The 22,630-nt window shown below is 42.6% G+C and overlaps 1 protein-coding gene across 4 annotated transcripts in view; it reads left to right on the plus strand.

The window, feature by feature from the left end:
- The window catches only part of SLC4A4 (solute carrier family 4 member 4), a 623,315-nt gene that overhangs the window by 233,230 nt on the left and 367,455 nt on the right, over window positions 1-22,630 (plus strand). For all 4 annotated transcript variants that reach the window (XM_069236872.1, XM_069236873.1, XM_069236870.1 and 1 more), the window contains exon 3: window positions 15,260-15,445. In XM_069236872.1, coding sequence (XP_069092973.1) covers window positions 15,260-15,445 — 186 coding nt within the window. The remainder of the gene's footprint in view (window positions 1-15,259; window positions 15,446-22,630) is intronic.

The raw sequence follows: 22,630 nt of genomic DNA on the forward strand, positions 1-22,630 counted from the left end.
CATCTCCGGCCTCTTTAATCTAAGTACAGCCACTCTCTGCCCCTTCAACTCACTTTTGTGGCTTTCTGCTTTCTCGCTTTGTGACACCTTTTCGTTATTCTCTTTCTCCGTTTTCCCCATATGTGTCTTTTGCTCCCCATAAATGCTTGAGGCAGAAAAATAAGTGCCGGCCCTCAAAAGTGAGTGCCGGTGCTAAGCACTGGAAACCACCAGCTCAAATTAAGCACTGAAAGTGGGCATGGCAAAAGGCACGACAGGGAAAACGTGTAATAATCAGGCTGCAAAAGGTTTCAATTAGGTTGATCCAGTACCGTTGACCCAGCACATATAGCAGTCCACTGTGATTTTAGTGTACGAATGGCAATATGTTTATAAAAGCCATTGCAAAGAAATTGTAATACTGAAACACATTCACATTTCAATGGGAGATAGGACGAGTACACTCCCAGGTTATTTCCCAGTTCTGCTAAAGGATTTATGCCTCTCTAAATGACTTGTGAGGACACCAGGGCTTGTAGGGTAATCAAGGTCAAGGTGTTTATATGATTGGGCGGACAGAGGAGTATTTGATCTCATAACTCTTCTGCACAACTTGCCGAATACAGGTATCTGAAGTGTATTCTTCCCAGCCTTTTGGAAAATGGCGAATTTCACCCCTGACCAGTAATTTACAGCCATCTCTGACATAGTCAGGATTATGTTGTTTTGCTGCTAATCCTTTCTTTTGCAGACATTTCTCATTGTTGCCTTTCTCCGGAGATTTTACTGACTGGGATGATGCTTGCTGTCTCTTGGATGACTGAGTAAACCTCTTCTTCAAGTTAGGGGAAGGTGGAACCTTCACTAGACACGTTCTGTGAACTGTTGTTGTGATAAGATGACTGGTTTTTCCCTTAAATAAGTTGTCCATTCCGTCTTCCAACTCTGCCCCAAAGAGGTGAATCCTTTTAAATGACATGCGAAATGCTGTTGGTTTCTGATCTGCATGCCAGGCTTAAGACAAAAGATTTCTCCAAGTTGCAATCGATGATCAGCTGACTAATGGTGAGGCTCCTATTTCTTCAAATAATTTCAAAACACTCAGTCCCATTCCATATGAGTTTAAAGAGGTCTTTGAAATCAGAGATGAATGGTTAGCCATTTAGTCCTCATAGATCGCTGCTCTGAGTGAAGTGTTGACCAGAATACACTTCTTAAGTCTGGCCATCTCGCCAGACTATTAAAAAAAACAACAACATAATATTGCATACATTGAGGGGCTGATGATCACTTTACAACTGCTAAATTGTCATCCTGTTTATGCTCACCACGGCATATCTCATGGGTCAGACCACGTCCCCACTGGCTTCCTTTACTTTGAATTACTGCATCTGCTTAAAAATAAGTCCTTTCTCATCAGAGAAAAATCTGATTTAAAATGTCTGCCTTAATTGTTTTTATATTTCCTTTAAATAACTGCTTTTTATTTTTTCTGCACTTTGAGGCAAGTTAGATGTTGATTTACAAATGACTTGGTAACACTTTATCCTGTGATTTGAGTGCTTGGGTAGGTGGTGATTTCTCCTTGTCACCCTCACAAAAACAACAAAATGCATGGCAAAACCTAAAGGCTTTAAAAAAAAAAAAAATCATTAGTAAAGCTTTTATAGTAGTAAAAAAAAATCTGTAAAATTCAATAACAGATAGATGACCACATTGACATGATAGAAATGTTCTTTTTTTTCTTTTTACTTTCATAGCATATGCTTGTAATAAAAGATGTAAAGAATTTAACATTGTACAAGCATTATTTGTACAATGGCTTTGGCAATGCCTATTTCAGGGAGGAATCAATCTTTTTATATGTCTAAAGTTACACAATTGAGTGATCTCCTCACTAGACTGGGTACCTTGAATCCACAGTGACCAAGTCTTTAGTCTGGAGGTGTATCTCTTGATGATATAATCGTGCCACGGATGTGGGAGCATTGATTTTGTGAGGACCTTTCCACTCTCTGGGGATTATATTCAATGTATTTGCATTAGCTGTTTAAAATTGGTGCGGTAAGGTCTCTCAGGATGTTTCTAGTGCACGATGAGGAGAAAAACTATATTTTCAACAACATGTGGAAGTACTTCTTGCAAAAGCTCTTTTCCAAAGTATGTGTTTGTTCACCTCCATTTCTCCTTCATCAGAATGTATAGTTGTAGGAAAGTACCATCTTGCCTGGCATGTTACCCCCATTTTTCACTGTATATAAGTTGTTTTAGTTGTATGTGTCACTGGGACCCTGTCACCCAGGGCCCCAGTGCTCATAAGTGTGCCTGAATGTGTTACCTGTGTAGTGACTAACTGTCTCACTGAGGCTCTGCTAATCAGAACCTCGGTGGTTATGCTCTCTCATTTCTTTCAAATTGTCACTAACAGGCTAGTGACCAATTTTACCAATTTACATTGGCTTACTGGAACACCCTTATAATTCCCTAGTATATGGTACTGAGGTACCCAGGGTATTGGGGTTCCAGGAGATCCCTATGGGCTGCAGCATTTCTTTTGCCACCCATAGGGAGCTCTGACAATTCTTACACAGGCCTGCCACTGCAGCCTGAGTGAAATAACGTCCATGTTATTTCACAGCCATTTTACACTGCACTTAAGTAACTTATAAGTCACCTATTTGTCTAACCTTTACCTGGTAAAGGTTGGGTGCTAAGTTACTTAGTGTGAGGGTACCCTGGCACTAGCCAAGGTGCCCCCACATTGTTCAGGGCCAATTCCCCGGACTTTGTGAGTGCGGGGACACCATTACACGCGTGCACTACATATAGGTCACTACCTATATGTAGCTTCACAATGGTAACTCCGAATATGGCCATGTAATATGTCTATGATCATGGAATTGCCCCCTCTATACCATCCTGGCATAGTTGGCACAATCCCATGATCCCAGTGGTCTGTAGCACAGACCCTGGTACTGCCAAACTGCCTTTCCCGGGGTTTCACTGCAGCTGCTGCTGCTGCCAACCCCTCAGACAGGCATCTGCCCTCCTGGGGTCCAGCCAGGCCTGGCCCAGGATGGCAGAACAAAGGACTTCCTCTGAGAGAGTGTGTTACACCCTCTCCCTTTGGAAAATGGTGTGAAGGCAGGGGAGGAGTAGCCTCCCCCAGCCTCTGGAAATGCTTTCATGGGCACATTTGGTGCCCATTTCTGCATAAGCCAGTCTACACCGGTTCAGGGACCCCTTAGCCCTGCTCTGGCGCGAAACTGGACAAAGGAAAGGGGAGTGACCACTCCCCTGACCTGTACCTCCCCTGGGAGGTGCCCAGAGCTCCTCCAGTGTGCTCCAGACCTCTGCCATCTTGGAAACAGAGGTGCTGCTGGCACACTGGACTGCTCTGAGTGGCCAGTGCCACCAGGTGACGTCAGAGACTCCTTGTGATAGGCTCCTTCAGGTGTTGCTAGCCTATCCTCTCTCCTAGGTAGCCAAACCCTCTTTTCTGGCTATTTAGGGTCTCTGTCTCTTGGGATTCCTTAGATAACGAATGCAAGAGCTCATCCGAGTTCCTCTGCATCTCTCTCTTCACCTTCTGCCAAGGAATCGACTGCTGACCGCGCTGGAAGCCTGCAAAACTGCAACATAGTAGCAAAGACGACTACTGCAACTCTGTAACGCTGATCCTGCCGCCTTCTCGACTGTTTTCCTGGTGGTGCATGCTGTGGGGGTAGTCTGCCTCCTCTCTGCACTAGAAGCTCCGAAGAAATCTCCCGTGGGTCGACGGAATCTTCCCCCTGCAACCGCAGGCACCAAAAAGCTGCATTACCGGTCCCTTGGGTCTCCTCTCAGCACGACGAGCGAGGTCCCTCGAATCCAGCAACTCTGTCCAAGTGCCTCCCACAGTCCAATGACTCTTCAGTCCAAGTTTGGTGGAGGTAAGTACTTGCCTCCCCCCGCCAGACTGCATTGCTGGGAACCGCGACTTTTGCAGCTACTCCGGCCTCCGTGCACTTCCGGCGGAAATCCTTTGTGCACAGTCCAGCCTGGGTCCACGGCACTTTAACCTGCATTGCACGACCTCCTAAGTTGTTCTCCGGTGACGTGGGTCTTCTTTGTGCGACTTCGGGTGAGCACCGTTTCACGCATCCTCGTAGTGCCTGTTTCTGGCACTTCTCCGGGTGCTACCTGCTGCTGAGAGGGCTCCTTGTCTTGCTCGACGTCCCCTCTCTCCTGACGCAATTTGCAACATCCTGGTCCTTCCTGGGCCACAGCAGCATCCAAAAACGCTTACCGCACGATTTGCAGCTAGCAAGGCTTGTTGGCGGTCTTTCGGCAGGAAAACACTTCTGCACGACTCTCCAAGGCGAGAGGGATCCGTCCACCAAAGGGGAAGTCTCTAGCCCTTTTCGTTCTTGCAGAAACCTCAGCTTCTTCTGTCCAGTAGAAGCTTCTTTGCAACCGCAGCTGGAATTTCCTGGGCATCTGCCCATCTCCGACTTTCTTGTGACTTTTGGACTTGGTCCCCTTGTTCCACAGGTACCCTAGACTGGAAATCCATCATTGTTGCATTGTTGGTTTGTGTCTTTCCTGCCTTATTCCCCTATCACGACTTCTTTGTCCTTTGGGGAACTTTAGTGCACTTTGCACTCACTTTTCAGGGTCTTGGGGTGGGCTATTTTCCTAACCCTCACTATTTTCTAATAGTCCCAGCGACCCTCTACAAGGTCACATAGGTTTGGGGTCCATTCGTGGTTCGCATTCCACTTTTGGAGTATATGGTTTGTGTTGCCCCTATCCCTATGTGTCCCCATTGCATCCTATTGTAACTATACATTGTTTGCACTGTTTTCTAAGACTATTACTGCATATTTTGGTATTGTGTATATATATCTTGTGTATATTTCCTATCCTCTCACTGAGGGTACACTCTGAGATACTTTGGCATATTGTCATAAAAATAAAGTACCTTTATTTTTAGTATAACTGTGTATTGTGTTTTCTTATGATATTGTGCATATGACACTAAGTGGTACTGTAGGAGCTTCACTCGTCTCCTAGTTCAGCCTAAGCTGCTCTGCTAAGGTACCATTATCTATCAGCCTATGCTGCTAGACACCCTATACACTAATAAGGGATAACTGGGCCTGGTGCAAGGTGCAAGTACCCCTAGGTACTCACTACAAGCCAGTTCAGCCTCCTACAATAGTGTCGCTTGCAGATTTTCCTACTGATATGTCCACAGAGTGGGACGAAGAGTGGTCGGTTTTTCTGGTATGAGAAGCTATAGCCTCAAGCACAATTCTCTTTAGCCTCTCCTTCCTGTAAATTATTTCTTGAACTCTTCCTAGGCTGGGAGTGAAACCTGAAAGCGGATGATGAAGATGATGATGACGCCGCATAATGTTTTTTATGGTCTTTCTCCAATCTATTAAACAAGAAAGCTCACAAAAGCAAACACAAAGTTTCAGTTCCAAAGAAAAGATCTTACCATCATAATAATAGCCTTTCAATATATGCCTTATTCTCATCATTACCATCGGACAAATATTAAAACTTTTCCATCCGCAGTAGCACACTTCCTGTATGCCAGCGCAAATGTGCACAAAATAGATACTTTCCCCAGCTTTTATCCCCTGACAAAAAAAGTTGAGTTGAGGCAAATAAAACTTATAAATACAAGTGAGAATGTACTCACAACCCTCCCTTTTTTGCATGCCAGGAGGAAAATATTCAGAATCTACCTCCAGCAAGACAACGACCAGTGGGTCATTTATGCCTCAGCAGTACCGGGATCAGGTCCAAACTACTCACCCTAATAAGAACTGCACACTGTGCCTTTCAACCTTCCAAAGATCAGAAGGGGAAGATCTAAGGAGACAATGATGGAGGCCCAAGCCCTGCAAGCAAGCTATAAATTACATATGCATATCCAAAGTCACTGTCCCAGCGGAAGACTGGGGGAAAGCAGGAGAATGCAGTGGATGCCAACACCTTTTTATGGCACCCCAACCGAGGTCTAAGTGGCTGGGCTTTGCATTCCAGCTTTATTCTTACGTTTTTCCTGTCGAGGAGGTGGGTTAAACCCCAGCAGTAATTGCTGAGATGAGGCCACAGGATGTAGAGATAAATGAGTGATGGACGATTGTTCTGTTCTGCTCTGCGGGTACCAGTACACCTTTCATAGCGGGAGATCTATCTGCCATTGAAGAGAGTCAGAAAAGGGTTCTGTTGCAGCCACGGCTGCTTGCAGCTGGAAAATCGGACAACCAAGGCTCCAAAGGTCTTTTGCCCCTTCAGAGGATGCAGTTAACATGTACTGTCCAATCTCTGAGCCTCATCAAACAAAAATAGCAATGAAGCACAACAAGGAACTAATTTGGGAGTTCATTGCAAAGAACTGGTGCAGGGATGTAATAACTTTTATGCTGGCAAAATCCTGCAAACAGGCTGGGCCTACCTATCTGATAAACTGGCATTATGCTTATGTGTGCTATGTCTAGGAACAGAGATCTTTAGTGCTCGTGTAGGCAGGAAAATAAAGGGAAAAAAGGTCTTAATAGAAATAGCCTACACTTCATGGATAACTGCTCCTAGTGCACTGGCATGAACATGTTCAGAAAGCATTTGGGCCCTCCTGCCCTCTATGGAGGGCCTTCACATTTTAGAAGGTATAGTGGATTTTGGCACTGGGCAACGATTCATGCCTTTATCCATGTTGCCTGGCTCTATGGTGCATGCCAGGGACCCTCTGGCCTGACTTTGTGAGAGCTCCAGCCACATGAAGGATGGGGGAAAGGTGGGATGAGAAATCACCTTGCAAAGCGGTGACAACAAGAGGGTCCTTGGGATCTTACTTCTGCCAGCCAATGGCCCCAACGGGGAGAGGCAAGATGTAGACCACTTTTTTGGCTATCTACGTGTGTTAGCTCTCACAGGTGGAGGCTTGACCTGGTGCCTGTTTACATAATTGGAATATGCGCCTGGCCAGGCTTGGACACCCTTCTTTGCAAGAGCCATAGCTCCATAGAAATCAAGTTAGTTGCTATTTAAGGCGTGCACCTGTCCACTCACATTCAATCTTAACATAAGGTATGGTGGCCCCATCTGCTCAGTGAAAAGCTGTAAAACAGCCCACATTTGGTTAAATGAGCACTAGCGAGTGCTACGTAACCTGTAGTTTCTTGGCAAATCTTCTTCCAACGTTGCAGAAAAAATTGGGGTAAAAGGGAAGAAAGGTGGTGGCAAATAAATGAAATAAAATAAAAGTATCCTTATTTCTGTAATATTCGTCAGGAATTTGTCAAGAAACTGCAGCTCAAAAACGCACAGTAATTTAACCATCTTTAAAAACAAAATGGAAACCTTTCATAATGGGCAACGCCACTATCATGATCTTATTGTATGTCAGCTTGAAGGGGATTCTGTCAACAGTGCCATTACCATATCATATGCTGGACATTATAAAAACTCACAAAAAACTCAAAGGCTTTCCAAAAACAAGGCATAAGCATAGCAAATATCTAATCTTAGTTTAGCTAGGTGTGTAGGATTATGAAGGGTATGGCATGCATTTTCCACGTATATTTGTACTTTGGTACTTATGCATGCCATTCTTCTAAAATTATGGTTTTACACATTAAAACATAAATAATAATTCTAGAAAACTAATAGCAATTCGAAAGCAAATACGTAGGTGTATTTCAAACCAGGAGTGGTAAACAAAAAAAAATAATTTAAGTAAAGGATCCGAAATAATTCTGCTTCTCTAATTGGTGACTCTTCTTATTTGGGATATTGTCCATTCATAATTGTGCACTTTAGTTTGAGGCTGGTGTAACTTTGCTTCGCATAGGGGTGGTCTTTTTCTGTCTGTTTTTTGTTTACATTAGATCCTAGTTGCATGACCTGAACCTAGTCTAATTTGTGAGAGATGTGACTTACATTCAAATTTATATTTGAGAATCTCTTTGGCTATCTGGCAGCATCAGTCATCAATGTGTGTGTCTGGCATAAACATTCGTTTGGACATGATTTGTGTTTTTGATCAAACCTGCGGTGCCCTGCTTTATCCAGGAAGGAATTGTTTTTCTGTCTTGTGAAAATAGTTAGCACTTGGATAACAAGTGTCAACTCATTTAGTTTAAAATGTGGCTTAAGCTGTGAGATCTGCCAATCTCATTAGAGTTGTGCTGTAAAGCTCATGCAGTGATGTACAAACTGATGACATGAGTGAATAACAAGTGGAAGTACTTCAGTCACGTGGCGTGCAGTAGTCTGCTGGGTACTGTAGGTGTGTCGAATTGGTTTCAATTCTCCGGAGAAAGTAATACAGTCTGAAATGACTATGACTGACACTGTCTTAAAAGGCATGCCAGTTTCAACTCCTTAAGTGACTTGGAACAGGTAAAACGTGATAGTTCCAAAAAGTGATACAGTTAGAGAGATTTGCTTGACGGTGACTGGGTAGGACTATATACCGATTTAGATCAGTTAGGGTAAGTGAACTGTGAGTTGAGGGTTTTGAGAAAGGGGCAGTTGGCTTTGAGGTGTGCCTTTGCAGTATGTTGTCACAAAAGGAGGGACATAACAAAAGAAGGCTGCAGAGAAGGATGACTGAGTGCAAGAGCGGTGTTGCAGATTAGAGGGCACCTCTATTTGGGAATCTGTAGCTTTCATCAGATACTATTACACCACTTTGATAAGTGCCTGAGTGGCTCCCGTCTCCTGGGCACATACTGGTGTGGCTGCCACCATTGTGGAGTGTCTGCACACTATCCCCATTTTTACAGAAGTCGAAGTTGTTTGAATTGAAACAGAAGAGCGTGCTGCTATGTACTGCAATCATCCAGGGAACTCCTGCCTTTTTGCAAATGGCAGACCCCTTACACCTTCAGTATGAGTAAATGACTGCATGTGAACGTGCCCCTTCTTTTGCGAAAAAAACATTACGCAAAAAGAGTTCAATAGAGCCTAAGAAAGTAATAATCCACACTGATTATTAAACTCACTACAAATTGTGCTTTTATTTGTTCCATTGTTTTGCATACATTGTTGTTTGTAACATGTTATGTGAATGTTAATAGCTTGTCGAGATGTGAAATTGGTTTATTGAGTTTTTATGGTTTATCAGTAATCTTCCTTATGCTTTTCTATGTGCCATATGTCACACGTGGGTTCGATTATTATATGGGATAAACATTTCTAATTATGAGATGAATTATTATTGCCTGACGTCCTGATGCCAGTGTTAATTAAAAACATATGCTTGATTTCTGGGCGATCGGGCTACTGTGTTTGTTATAGACATCGTGTCCCAGCCTTAACGTATCTAAAGGGAAAATTCCGTCTTACCTATATGTCTCTGACATGGTGACATTATTGCACAGGCTTCTGACACTGTGAGGTCTTCGAATTATAAAATCGACGTAGTTACAAAGTAGATCAATGCAGGTATAAAACGGTGAATAGAGCTTTCTCTGGTAGACCCCAGGCAGCGGGACTACTATTTCATCAAACCTGAAAAGCAGAGACGCACAATAGCCTCTTTCAAGGCTTAGAATTGTGATGTTTCTTCTTACACAAAGGAAAACAGAAAGGGCGAGGACTGATTCAGCTGAGTAATGAGTGTGCGCTGAAAGCAAGCAATTGCAGGTGTGCACGACTTCTAAGGACACGTAACCGGCAGAAATGCCAACTTCTAACACACTACATGCTCCGGTGTCACGCATCCGGGCATTATTCTAGGAACATAGTGATTTACGCCATGCATTGCATTTAGCACTGGACTGCAGGGCAATTTCTTATGGAGTGGGATATCGAGATATATTAAGTTCTATTAAAAGCGCTTTGCATATCAACTTGCATTTTCTGATCGCCTCCACTTTAAATTCTTCTCTGAGTTCCTGGGTTACCGATTAAGGGGCTGATTTAGAGTTTGGTGGATGGAGAGTACTCTGTCCGGGTGGTGATGGATATGTTGCCCACACGATCCCGAGGGACCTCTCTGCCAAATCGAGAGTTGTCCATCAGCCATGTAGACAACTTTTAACACTGACAGGAACCACTGTGATGGCAGCTCCTATCAAAATTGTTGAAGTTTGACAGTTGGCTCAAATAGGGCAGCTGCCCATCAAACTTTTGCACAGTTTTACATTTTTCAAAAACAAACTCCCCAAGTCGGAACTTGATTTTGCAAAATGAAAAACAAATGACTACTAAACATGGTACTTTTCTCCAATGGTGTAAGAGGTAATTATGTTTTCTACGGTTCCTCACCAGAAGGACTGTCGGTCAAATGTTTAATATCTGATGGCCTAAACTCTGCCAGGCCTGCATAGAAGTATGTCAGTGATGGAGCCTCTCATTAACATACATTTGGTCCACCGGTCTGTACATCGGGCTGGTGGACCATGAGTTTGGCGGACCCTGTCTGCCAGTCCCTAATCAACCCCTTAAGTTATTTGATTAAGTCTGCCTCATCTGCCACATGTGATCACTTCACTCATGAAGATCTGTTCTCTTTTCAACAGTAACCCTTTGACAAATAAAACCTGTTTACTATTTTTACAACCATTGCTAGGTTTTCAGCAGTTTGTTTTATTCTAATAATGTTTTGAAGCTATTATTGACTTTTGATTCTGGTTTTAGCTATGGCTTCCTCCATGGATTATCTTTTCAAAGTCTCCTTTCCATCCTTTTTGCATAGTTTGCATTTCTATTTCTTTGCATCTGTGCTTGTGAGGCTCTCTTTTGGGACACAAGGCCTGCTGATCAATATGATCCTTGTTATAATACTTGAAATAGTTTAAAAACAATCTCAAGACAGTGGACTGCAGAGCCTTAACCCTGTGGTCACCCAAGGCACACTGAACACATAGGAATGTCAAAGAACAAACAATGCCCTCTACATGTTGTCCTTGTGACAATATGATGACAGTTCTACCCTCAGTTCCTCTTGCTCTTACAAAGAAGAAAGTAGCTTTTCCAGGAGAATCTTGCCAAAGTCTTTCTCTTCAAAGAGGAAGCAGCATCCGTCTTGCTTAATCCGACGGAATTCCAGGTTTGGGCAGCTCTCCGGTAATGCGGGATCATGTGATACCATGTGTTCCCAGTAGGGTTAACACTAACATAAGTGACTGTGGTTTAGCAAGGAACTACACAGACCACCTGCTCTTGACAAATGTTTACTCTGATTCTGTGGACGTGGATGATGTCATTGATCGGGTACCTACATCTTTGATGCAACATGTGCATTGTCCAAGCCCTCCATGGCTAAATTTCCAATTGAGATTTTTCAGGCAGCATTCTTTACGTCAGTATTTCAAGAAGTTCCTGGTTAGTCTTCTCTTAGAATAATTTTTATTCATTTATTCCAAATGGTGTTTTAGTGTGGCAGCTTTCCTTGTATTCATTGAACTTTCTACATAGCCTGCTAGATGCAGCAGGAAAGAGGGTAGGTTTAGGAAACAGTTGATAATTTGGTATAAAATAAGAACTGAAGGAGAAATTTGTCCAGCAGTGAGTTTATTCACAAGTCAAAAAACAGCGGAGGCAGAATAAGTTTCCTTTGCATTATTATCTGATTGTCATACCTAGTTCCTGACTGACATTAATTAAGCCCTCATAAGGTACTTTGCATATGTTAGCCTCGTGTTTAGTTTTTAGAAACAGAAACAGCCATTTGCCAAGAGGTCCTTTTTCAGAATCACTCCAGGGTTTAATCCACAGAGGCCGACATTAGCTCAGCCCACCGGTGCCCGGCCCTAAAGACCTACTAGGAATTTTATGCATTCCACTTTTATCAGCACCAAAGGAATCAGCAATAATTGTCACTGAAAGCACATACCACATCAAGGTCTCCTCTTGTGTATCATCACTGGGTAAAAATGTTTACCACATTTGTTTAGATGTGTTAGGCCATGAAACTGTACAAGTGGTATATTACAACTAGATAATTTACCACACTTCTGCCCCAGAATCACCCTCTTAACTTCACCTCCTCTCAACAGAGAAACACTTCCACCCACCCTTAATTAGTTGAGTGCGGATGTCACATTAGATTCAGAGTACTGAATGTGGTCTGTCAGTGTCAGGAGTGGAAGAGTAGTTAATATTGTTATTTAGTGATGCTAAAAATTAACAGGCAAACTGAGGGATTAAAGAACTGTTAAGAAATGAAGGTGGTTACTTTAGCCCATATTATTCACATCTAAGCAATGGAGTTTGGTGTGTGCTCTTAGTTTCAACATTGCCTTCTTTCATACCCTACTAAGATCTCTCCACAGTTTCTGATGTCCACGTCTATCATCAATACATTTGGCAGGCATTTGACATCTGCACACCTCCAAGGCTATTAACTATGCATATTGTGCTGGACTCAATGGGCCCAATTCACGAAGGTAACTTATGTGTGGTAAAGTTACAAGTGAGCAAGTGTGTTGTCTGCACTCAGGGTGTGGGGAGTCTCCGCACTCAGGGTGCAATCTCCGCGCTGAGCACTGCAGAGAGTGCACCGTGCAGAGATTCTGCCCCAAGTACGGAGATTACGTCCCGAGTGCAGAGCCCCCTCCTACCCCAAAATTCAGAGACTCCATTCTTGTAACTTTACTACATGTAAGTACCTTTGTGAATGTGGCCCTGTATGTCGCAAGAAACTCGGACACTAAGAATTTATTGTTCTGTTTCAGTGTTGAATAAAGGCATACCTCAGGAACCTCTACAAAGAGTACTGAAAGTCACATTTGAAATAAGTCACATATAGGTATTTCTCTGAATGTCAACAACACAATTAAATTCCACCAAACAGATTGATCCTTATGGAATCCAAATTATAAACAATTGTTTATTCTTTTAGACGTCTCCCTACCTGGACCATAACTTTGTCTGTTGAAACTTGGGACTTCTTGCAATTGTGTGTCGCCTATGCAAGGTTGAAGGTCACACAGGTTTGATGTCCTAGCTCTCAATGACTATGGCTGGTATTAAGAAACAAAACGTATTTTGAGTTTTCCCCATCACATTGTAGGTGACTATTTTAAAGTAGTGTAAATGATGTATGTGTAAAGCAAATCTAGGCATTTAATTTCCAATTACATTGCATGAAGTTTCCTCCCACGAAAAAGTATGTGGTAGAGTTATTTGCTAAGTATTTGTCAATAAAGGGTGAAAGGGTTTACACGGTTTAACACGGTTATCAATAAAGGGTGAAAACTAATTAATCGGGAATCTCCATGATAGATTTTTGGGTTGAGCGCTTGCTGAGGAATTTTGTGTGTAACCTGCAGATCATCTAATGCACTAGAAAATTATGAAAGGTTGTACCATCCATCCGGTTTTAAACCTCTCATCAGCAGCTTTCTTACAAATCATTAAAATCAGAGTCAATTACTTCTAACCCACCAAATGGAATTTTTGGTAAAAAGTTATCATTTAACCATTGGATCTCTGTATCCCGATTTACAAAGGTAAACTTATACCTGAAGTCTAAGTTTACCATTGTGCACTTAGATCTAAACTTAAGGTCTGATTACGACTTTGGCTGAGGAGATTACTCTGTCACAAATGTGACAAATATCCTGTCCGTCATATTACAAGTTCCATTATATCCTACGGAACTTGTAATACGGCGGACTGGATATCCATCACATTTGTGATGGTCGTAATCAGGCCCTTAGACTGCAGTTTTAAACTTAAACTTCAGGTCTAAGCTTAGACTTTAGGTCTAAGTTTACCTTTGTGAATTCGGCCCTTTGTTTTTAGACGCTGCCATTATTGATGTTTTGCAGAGTGTACAGAGTGGCCTCAAACCATAGTCAGATATGACTCAAAGGGTGAATATACTGAAGGTTTAACATAGCAAGCGACGTAGGGTAGGGACGCCTCCTTGCCTCTCTCCTATTCAATTTGCACCCACTTACAGGAACGGGGGTCAGGATACCCAAGGCTGGATAGTACAACTATTCCTTTGCTGTTATATGCAGATGATGCAATTATTATATTTGTAACTACAAATGGGTTCAAGGAAGACATTGTTACCTAAGCATCGTTTAAGAAAGACTTAGATTATTTATCCACCAGTTTCATAAAAACATTTGCCTTAACACTGGGTTCTAAAACAGACTTTAAGCTCTCTCTACCACGAATAATGTTGTGGAGCAGACCACCTTTTTCATGCTGGAGCATTCCTTTAACCGTACTAACAGATGGGCCTCTCTCTAGCAGATTATGAGGCTGAAATTAATTACAAGATGCAGTATTTAAGTTTGCCTCACGTCTAGAAAATATGTCTGCACAGCACATAAAGAACATATACAACAGTATTTACTTTGCCACGTATGGCACTGGTGTTCCGCGTGTTTACAGTTGAAAAAAACAAGTTCCGTAGGCGGCTGTTGGAGCTACCTCATAGAAATTTGCATTGGTAAGAGGAAATAGGTTTAGGTTATTAGGAGGATAGAATTGAAATAGCCCCAGTTCTCTTATGGGATTCTGTTTCGTCAAATTCGCCAGCAAGTCAAAATTGTTCCCCATAGCTGTGCTACATAAAAGAGGTATGTTCGGGGCTTAATCACTCAAAACTGTTTAATGCTTTGTGCAACATCTGTAAATGGGTAAAAAATGGATTTCTAGAGATAACACATCCTCGGAGAACCTACCGAACTAAGAAAAACGGCTGTTAGGAAGTTTCTTGCCTTGAAACTCCTTGTGGGCATGGAGCCACACTTAAGCCTGGTACACGGTGTTTTTGAGGTGAACTTGTTGACCTGGTTTAGGGCTGGTACCGCCCACCAGTTAATAGCTTTCTTCCGAGGGAGGACCTCTACCCTAGGTGTTCATTTGCACCTTTGTGACAAATCCTCGGTGCAAACAATGTCGCATTTTATGTTTTTCTGCAAATTTTATGACTTGCCATGTAAATACATCACAATCTATTATTGGAATCTGTAATGATATAGGGCCCGCATTTGTTTATTTTGTGGTGATCAGCTTTATAATTAAAGCTGTCAAATTAAGATCTGACCTTCTAGCTTTTAAAATACAAGTGGTTTGCGGATGTTGATGTATAGCTATTATTGAAATGTTTTTTGCAATTATTTTACTTGTTTTTATTATTGATTTTAACTGAAGCTGGCTAACAATTATGACAATGATCATGCCAGTTTTCTCAGTGTCGTTGGTGGTGCTCGAAGCTCCTGTGGCCAGATTGATGTGGGCTGGTAGTGTATGCTGATAAAAAATAAAGATGGTTTCACGTTTCTGATAACCACTTTTGTTATGCTCATAGGTCATCACACTGTCTACATTGGAGTCCATGTGCCGAAGAGTTACAGGCGGCGGAGACGTCACAGACGGAGGCCAGGACACAAGGAGAAAAAAGATCGGGAAAAACACTCAGATAACAATTCAGATGTTGAGAAATCTGACACTGAAAATGCAGACGACACAAGTGCCAGCATCCTCAAACCACTCAGTGAGTACACCTTTAGGTCCTGATAGTCACACTTTCCATCCTTAGCTGTTTGATCTCTTTCACTGTTGAATTTCGTCCCTCTATAGTAACCCAATTCAGCTAGTAATTTGACATGTGAGGTTTCTCTTTGAGATGTGGTTCATCATCAGAGTTCGTGAAACAAGTCAACAAATGGCTATTGCGGTTTTTCACCATGGTTATGTTGTTACTGAACAGAAACACGGATCAGGAAAAACACATATAATTATAAGGCTGGTGGATCCAGCTCCAGACCTGCCAACTCACAGGGTGCCACCGTGTTACACATGATATTGGCTCGTATCACATGGTCATCCAGTGCGGAGCCAATATCACACTATGGCAGGGAAAACGAGCTGGAAACCACTGGAAACAGTGGTTTTCAGCTCGTTTTTGAGGCTTTTAATTGCCAGTGTCCATTTATCGGCAGCAGCCTCAACAAGCCTTTTGTTTTTTATTTTTTTAGAGGAGTGGGTTTTGGGGCCAGATTGGGGCAAAAGTGCCTCTTACGTGTTTCTCAGCACAAGGCCACACCTCCTACAAGGCACCTCCCCTCCTCACACTGAGATTTTTGTTGAATTTGGCAGGTCTGTAACTCTGTGTTTGTGCCAGGTTTTCAGGTCAACCACTTACTATATTAGTGATTCACATTTCGATTGTCTGTAAATGTATTCTCTCTGGATATTCTGGAAATATGACATGGCGCTGGCCCTTGAGGCCTGACATAGGACCCCATGTTCTGAGGTATCAGGTGTTCCGCCAGGCTAAATTCACTGCTTTAACAAAAAAACAGACTTTGAAGGCTGAAATTGACTACCTGTTCTCTCTAGTCTGCCCATTTCCAGTGTGTTCATGATGTGCAGACCCTACAGACCCATCTTAGCTTTTGTCACCCACTGCCATTACTTTAACTGCAGTCCCTCCTGGGCGTGATCAGTGTTGTTAGTCAGTTTTCAGAGAACAGCGATGAATCATACCTGGGGATTAAAAATGCCTTTCAGATCAGATAATCTCTCCTGTGGCACATGTCAGCTGTCATTATTGCACGAAATAACGAAGCTAATTACTAAATAATCTCTTTATGTAAGTGTTCTCTCCTTGTCGGTAAACCACCCACTTTGCACTGCAGCAAAAGGTTCCAAGGTATTGAGCTAAGAACACTTTCGCAGTCCCTAAAGAGTCAAGTCCATTACTGTTAGCCTATCTGCCAGGGTATTGCCAAGAACAAGATTAAAAAACTGCAGGAGAAAGAATAGCAGCACCTTGCTTAGGAGATTGATAAAGTAGGGACAGTGTTTTCTTCTTTAAGACGCTGCTTTTCAATGTAATTCATGTGTCTGTATTTTTCCCAGTATGGCACACCTGCATGATGATTTACATGCCATTTTCTGGGTTCCTGAAAGAATGTATTTTTTCTCTGAATTTGTGAGCTATTGTTTCTTTTTTCTCCCATTCTCTCCTCTGACAGGCAACGGAGGACATTATTTCTTTAGTTACACAGATAGCAGAAACTCATGTGTTAACAATATTTTCATCACTTGTTAAAGAGCCCATAGCCCAGTGTACCTTTTAAGATGCAGAATCATGAAGTGTGCTTTGTCCTTCAACCAACAGTAGGTACATCAATGCCCCGGCCATTGGCATCGCTTATACTTGCATCATCCCCCTAGGCTCTCTGTCTTCTACATTCTCAGTCTAACCCTGATCAGTTAACTAAATATTGGTACCCACCCACGTGACTTGAGAGATTTGTAGCCCAATCTTTGCTTGCTCCGGTGCTGGAGAGGTTACTACTTAATAATGAAGTACCTCTGAAACAAAATAAAATGTAGTACTTTTAGAAAACCAGAAACCCTGCTCCTTGTAGTATATGGTCCGTACTCCATTATTCATGTTAATCTATTTTTACTTTAGTTTAGGGCAGATGTATTAATTGTTTTCAAACTTGCTTAGTAAATTTGGTCTTCAGCCACAGGCATCATATTGTATACAGTTATTCCCATCATTAGCATATTTGTGACCTTAAGGTTTAAGAAATGTTATGAAGTGCCTCTGAAACAAAATAAAATTACGTACTTTTATAAAACCAGAAATCCTGCTCCTTGTAGTGTATGGTCTGTACTCCATTACAAATGTTAATCTGTTTTTACTTCAGTTTAGGGCAAATGTATTCATTGTTTTCAACTTGCTTAGTAAATGTGGTCCTAAGTCACAGGCATTATACTTGCAGGTGGTGTATGCAGTCATTCCCACCATTAGCATATTTATGACCGTAAGTTTAAGGATATGGGCTTAACGTGCTCAAACTGGGCATAGTTCCACCGTATCACCATTGAGCTAGCAGCCGGTCGATCTGGTAATATCTTCTCCGAACCATGGCCATGGCGGAGTTTATAATAATAGATCTATCTGACATTATTTTGGTCAATATTATAGTTACAATATATCAGTAGGTTGATATTTCAACAGTGATAGTGTGACATACAGCTTCAAATGAAAGCTCCACTCTTACCTTCAAAGGCGTGTGCATCCATTACTTGTTCCCACATCAGTGAATTACTTATTCCAACTCTAATTTGGTGCAAGACACTTGCCAATACACAGGTGTTGTGGTCCCTGCATGGCTTGCAGCACCTCTTGGGATCGTCTCAGGTGCAGCATGAACACACGACTCCTATACTTGGTGTATCCCTTCCGGAAATAAAAAAATGAAATACCAAAGGAAAAGTTATATCTAAATATTGGGTAAATTGTGAAATTGCCAAAACATCCCCTCTTGTGCCAGTTCTTAGGATTTTGGCCTCTACGCCATTGGAACAAAAGTCCCTTGGCTTACGCATTCCTCCTCCCCGCTGTCCCCTCTTTGCAGAGGCTCTAAAAATAATGAAGAGCCTGGAACGTGCCCTGCTTCTCAATAGCCTCATGGAGGCTGAGGCTTGCTGCAGAACTACATTCCCCTCAGTTGATTTGTGCGCATTTCCACTATGCCTGCAAGGCACCGCCACATATACCTGCAAGCTAATCTTACCAGGGAGATAGGGAAACTGCTCCATCTCTTTCCACATTAGCCTTCAATTAAGTACACAAGGGGCATTTGTTTTACCCTTTGATGTCTGTAGGGCTGTCATTACCTCATGTGAATAGACAGGGATTACAGAGCTTGGAAGAGCTCCTTTCTTGGTGGGTGACTTAAAATGTATAATCTTTATAATCCGCAGTCTACCTCGGGTAGAAGATTAGAGAGGGTTACTTGAAGCCCCTATCCTACCTCCTCCACCTTTGTGTTTAATGCACAATTGACTTCACCAATAACACTTTGATCAACCACAAACAGCATAAGGGAACATGAGACGAGATATGACCTTGTGGCTACCCCTACCGACCTGTGTGGCTATTCTGGTGACTGTGACAGCACTGGCCCTTGAAGGCCAATGTGGGACACCATAGTCTGAGGTGTCAGATGTTCCTCCAGAGTTTGTAATCTTTTTAAAAAACAAAAAGACTTAGGGCCAGATGTACGAAAGGATTTTACTCATTCTGTGTCTATGGGAAAAAGCATTCGTACATATGGCCCTTACTTTGAAGCTATGGACTACCAGTTCTATCCAGTCTGCCAATGTCCTGTGTGTTTATGATGTGCAGATTCTACAGACCCGCCTTATCCTTAGTCAGCCACTGCCATTACTTTAACTGTAATCACTCCTGGGCATGATCCATGTTCTCAGTAGGTTTTTGGAGAAGAGCAATAAATCATACCTGGGGATTAAAAATGCCTTTCAGGTCAGAGAATCTCACTTGTAGTACATCTCAGCAGTCTTTATTGCATGAAATAACGAGGCTAACAACTAAATAATCTCTTTATGTAGGTGTTCTGTCCTTGTTGGTAAACCACCAGCTATGCGCTGCAACAAAAGGTTCAGTACTATAGAGCCGAGAACACTGTTGCTGTCCCTAAAGAGCCAAGCCCATTACTGTAGATCTATCTGCCATAACAAAGGTTAAAAACGGCAGGAGAAAAAACACAGCAACACTTTAACAACTTCAGAAATGGATAATATAGGGATAGTGTTCTTCGTCTTTCATGACTACAAGATGCTGGTTTGCACCAGGAATAAAATAACATTGCACTGCCCACCTTAGATAGTGTAAATGGTGTTATGTCCTCCCTTTGAAGGTCTTACACCCCATTGGGACTTCGGAAGAAGATTTAATTGCCAAAGTTGGCGGAGCTCCGTCAATGAAAACCTGGCAGTCTGCCCAAATGTTTAGTGGACAGAGTACACCGTTGCGTTTTGGGGGGAGTACCATGTCCGCCAAACTCCAGCCCAGGACCGTAATCATCCTGTGCCTCAATAGAAGGGAGAACAAATGTGTAACACTGTCTGGTTCTGATGTAGGGCCAATATTGTGCTGTAAAAAACTGCCAAAACGCAAAAAAAGATTTTAACTTGAGATAGATGGATCTTTGGGATATGTGACATTAGTGGTGCATTTCTCCAGTTCCATTTTTATCCAAACGGCTGCCTCATGCAGTGGTAGTCTGCAGCCTCTGCGGTTTAGTGGCTACACTACAGACCTGAAACCTGGCATCTAAGCCCACCTCTGTTTGATACTAAGGGCGAGGAAGCCTTCACTAGCATATGCTGTAAGGCAGAATTTATTGGCATCTTAATGCCATCAGACTGGCCTGACATGAGGCATCTTAAGGCAGGGACATCTGTGGTGCAGGGGTGCCACACCCTATAAGTGGCCCCCATATCCTTCAGGGCTTTGATCCCCTTCCGCCTAATGGCCAATGAATATCTGTGAGCTGTGGGAGACTCGAGAATCCCTGTTCACATTGTGCAGGGGGGCCCATAAATGTATGTTACACCACTGTTTTAAGGGGTCTTAAAAGTGCATCTATTCTCTGCAAAGCAAAATGCTGCAGAGCAAGTCCAGTTGTTCCTGTTTATGAGTGTTGATATCAGTACTCCAGATAACTGCATGACCCACGAATGACACAGGTACTCAGATTAAGTGTGCAGTTGGGGACAGCCTTTCAGTGTGTAGCTGTGGTGTCCTAAACGTGAATGCTTGTACTTGGCTGTGCAGAACAACATTTTATCTCGTGTAGAAAAAGCAGAAGTTATCAGGTTTTTTTCTGTGCTCTTTCATGTACTAACAGCAGGTGAAGTTAGTGAGGTTTTAAAACGGGGAGAGTGGTCAGGATTTAGAAGGGCTATGCTTTTTTTGCTAACTTTCTTTCCCGCCTTTCACCTTCTCGTTAGTATTGATTATTTTAGTAAGCCTTTCCGCAGGATTCCCTTCTGTTACTGAGTTCAGTTCATCTGGGCATTAACTCTCTCTTGTGGCTTCCAACACCTCCCACCTGCCGGGGAGATGTGCCGGCGAGGCCGTTAGTCAACTGGGGGTTAAGAGAGGCCAGGAGGGTCAGAGCCATAGAGACCAATCCCAGTCTAGGAGGGCTGGACAGGCTTCACATGTACAGATGTCATCAGGAAGTAGTTCATTATCACCATAGGAAAGAGGAGTAGAAAATCCGGATTAATGGGAGTTAATTCAAGATGTGAGATATTGAATGTCCCACTTCTAAAGGTGAGGCTTCTGTTCTATTGGTTTAAAGGTACCGAAACATTATTTTCAAAATTTGGCAGATGACAAAATCTTCCGCCACTGGATGTTTGTTAGCTTCTATACCGAAAAGCAAACAAGTTATAAAGTTATTTCACTATCACATAGGCACTGGGCAGGAAACTGAGCAAATGGCAGGGTTTGTCCACCCATCCATAACTTCCCATAGAGTGTCACTGCAACTGCACAACTTGGGAAATGCAGAACTGCAAACTCTACAACTGGCCATGTATAGCACTGCAAATCTACAGCTGCACAGCTCTGCTTCTACAACACTACATCTGCACAACTGCAACCCTAGCGCAATTCTACAATTGCTAAACTGCAAACTGCCTACAATGAACCAACTCAACACCTGCACTTCTGAAGCAACGCTACAACTGCACATCTTATGATCAATAACCGAACTACAAATTCGCAGCTCGAGTCTACAAATCTAAGTACTGCAACAGAACTCTATAACTCCAGTGCTATCTTTATAGTTAAACACGTACAACACTACAAATTTTCAGTTGCACAGCTCCAACATTACTGTTCTGCAGTGGCAAATCTGCAGCTCTACATCTGTAATCCAAGTGCTGCAAGACCCTCACAGGTGATGTGCCACGCTCGATAAATGTTTGATTGATTGATTGATTGATTGATTGAAATGCGAATCAACACTAGCATCTCCAGACCACTACACAATAGCCCTACAAATGCAGCACAGCACAGCTGCACCACTAGATTTACAAATGCAACAGTACAGCTACAAATCTACAATTACAACCGCACCATTACAGTGTTCAGGCTACAACATGTACATTATGAATCCCAGGGCAAGTGATTTCTTGGTGGGCATTTACATTAGCTGGAAAGCTACAAGTACAACTGCAACACGACAGTTACAACTCTACACTTACAACAGCTGCCGCATTATAATACCATACAAGCACAGCAATGCCACCTCTGCTTTACAGTTTTATTGGAGAGTGGATTCTTAGTGTCCATTAGGTCTTCGGCACGAGCCACAGGTATCAATCGAGAGAGAGGGCCCATTTCAACATGGCTTCAGGCACATTTATGCAGTGTGATTTCATCTCACAGCACGTTTTAACCCCTTTTGATTAGACTTTATTCCTGAATGTTCTTTGAGCAGCACTGCCTGTACCATCAAAGTGCAGTGGAAATCTTTTCTTACTCTAGGCCCTGGCCAGCTGTACCTGCTGCATTGGTCAGTACCTGACATAGACTGCTTTGAATAACAACATGAACCACATTGCATTTTATTCAGAATTGGAATGCGCTGTAAATGAATATTTTAAAGCAGAAGAGATTTCTTGCCCAATAGATGACAGCACACCATTGAGATCACAGATTGCAGGGCCAGGACTGAATTAGCCTCTTTTTGGCATTCCTGAACTTCAAGTTATTTTGTTTTCTTCTGCGGAGTTTTGGAAGAGAATTCCACAGCCTAGCAGCCTGGAATGTGACGGCTTAATCTCCACTGCAATGAACACGTTTGTGAGCGATGGGCAACCATAGAGGAGAGTG

The sequence above is a fragment of the Pleurodeles waltl genome, chromosome 1_2, assembly GCF_031143425.1.
Source record: "Pleurodeles waltl isolate 20211129_DDA chromosome 1_2, aPleWal1.hap1.20221129, whole genome shotgun sequence".
NCBI classification, from domain to species: domain Eukaryota; kingdom Metazoa; phylum Chordata; class Amphibia; order Caudata; family Salamandridae; genus Pleurodeles; species Pleurodeles waltl.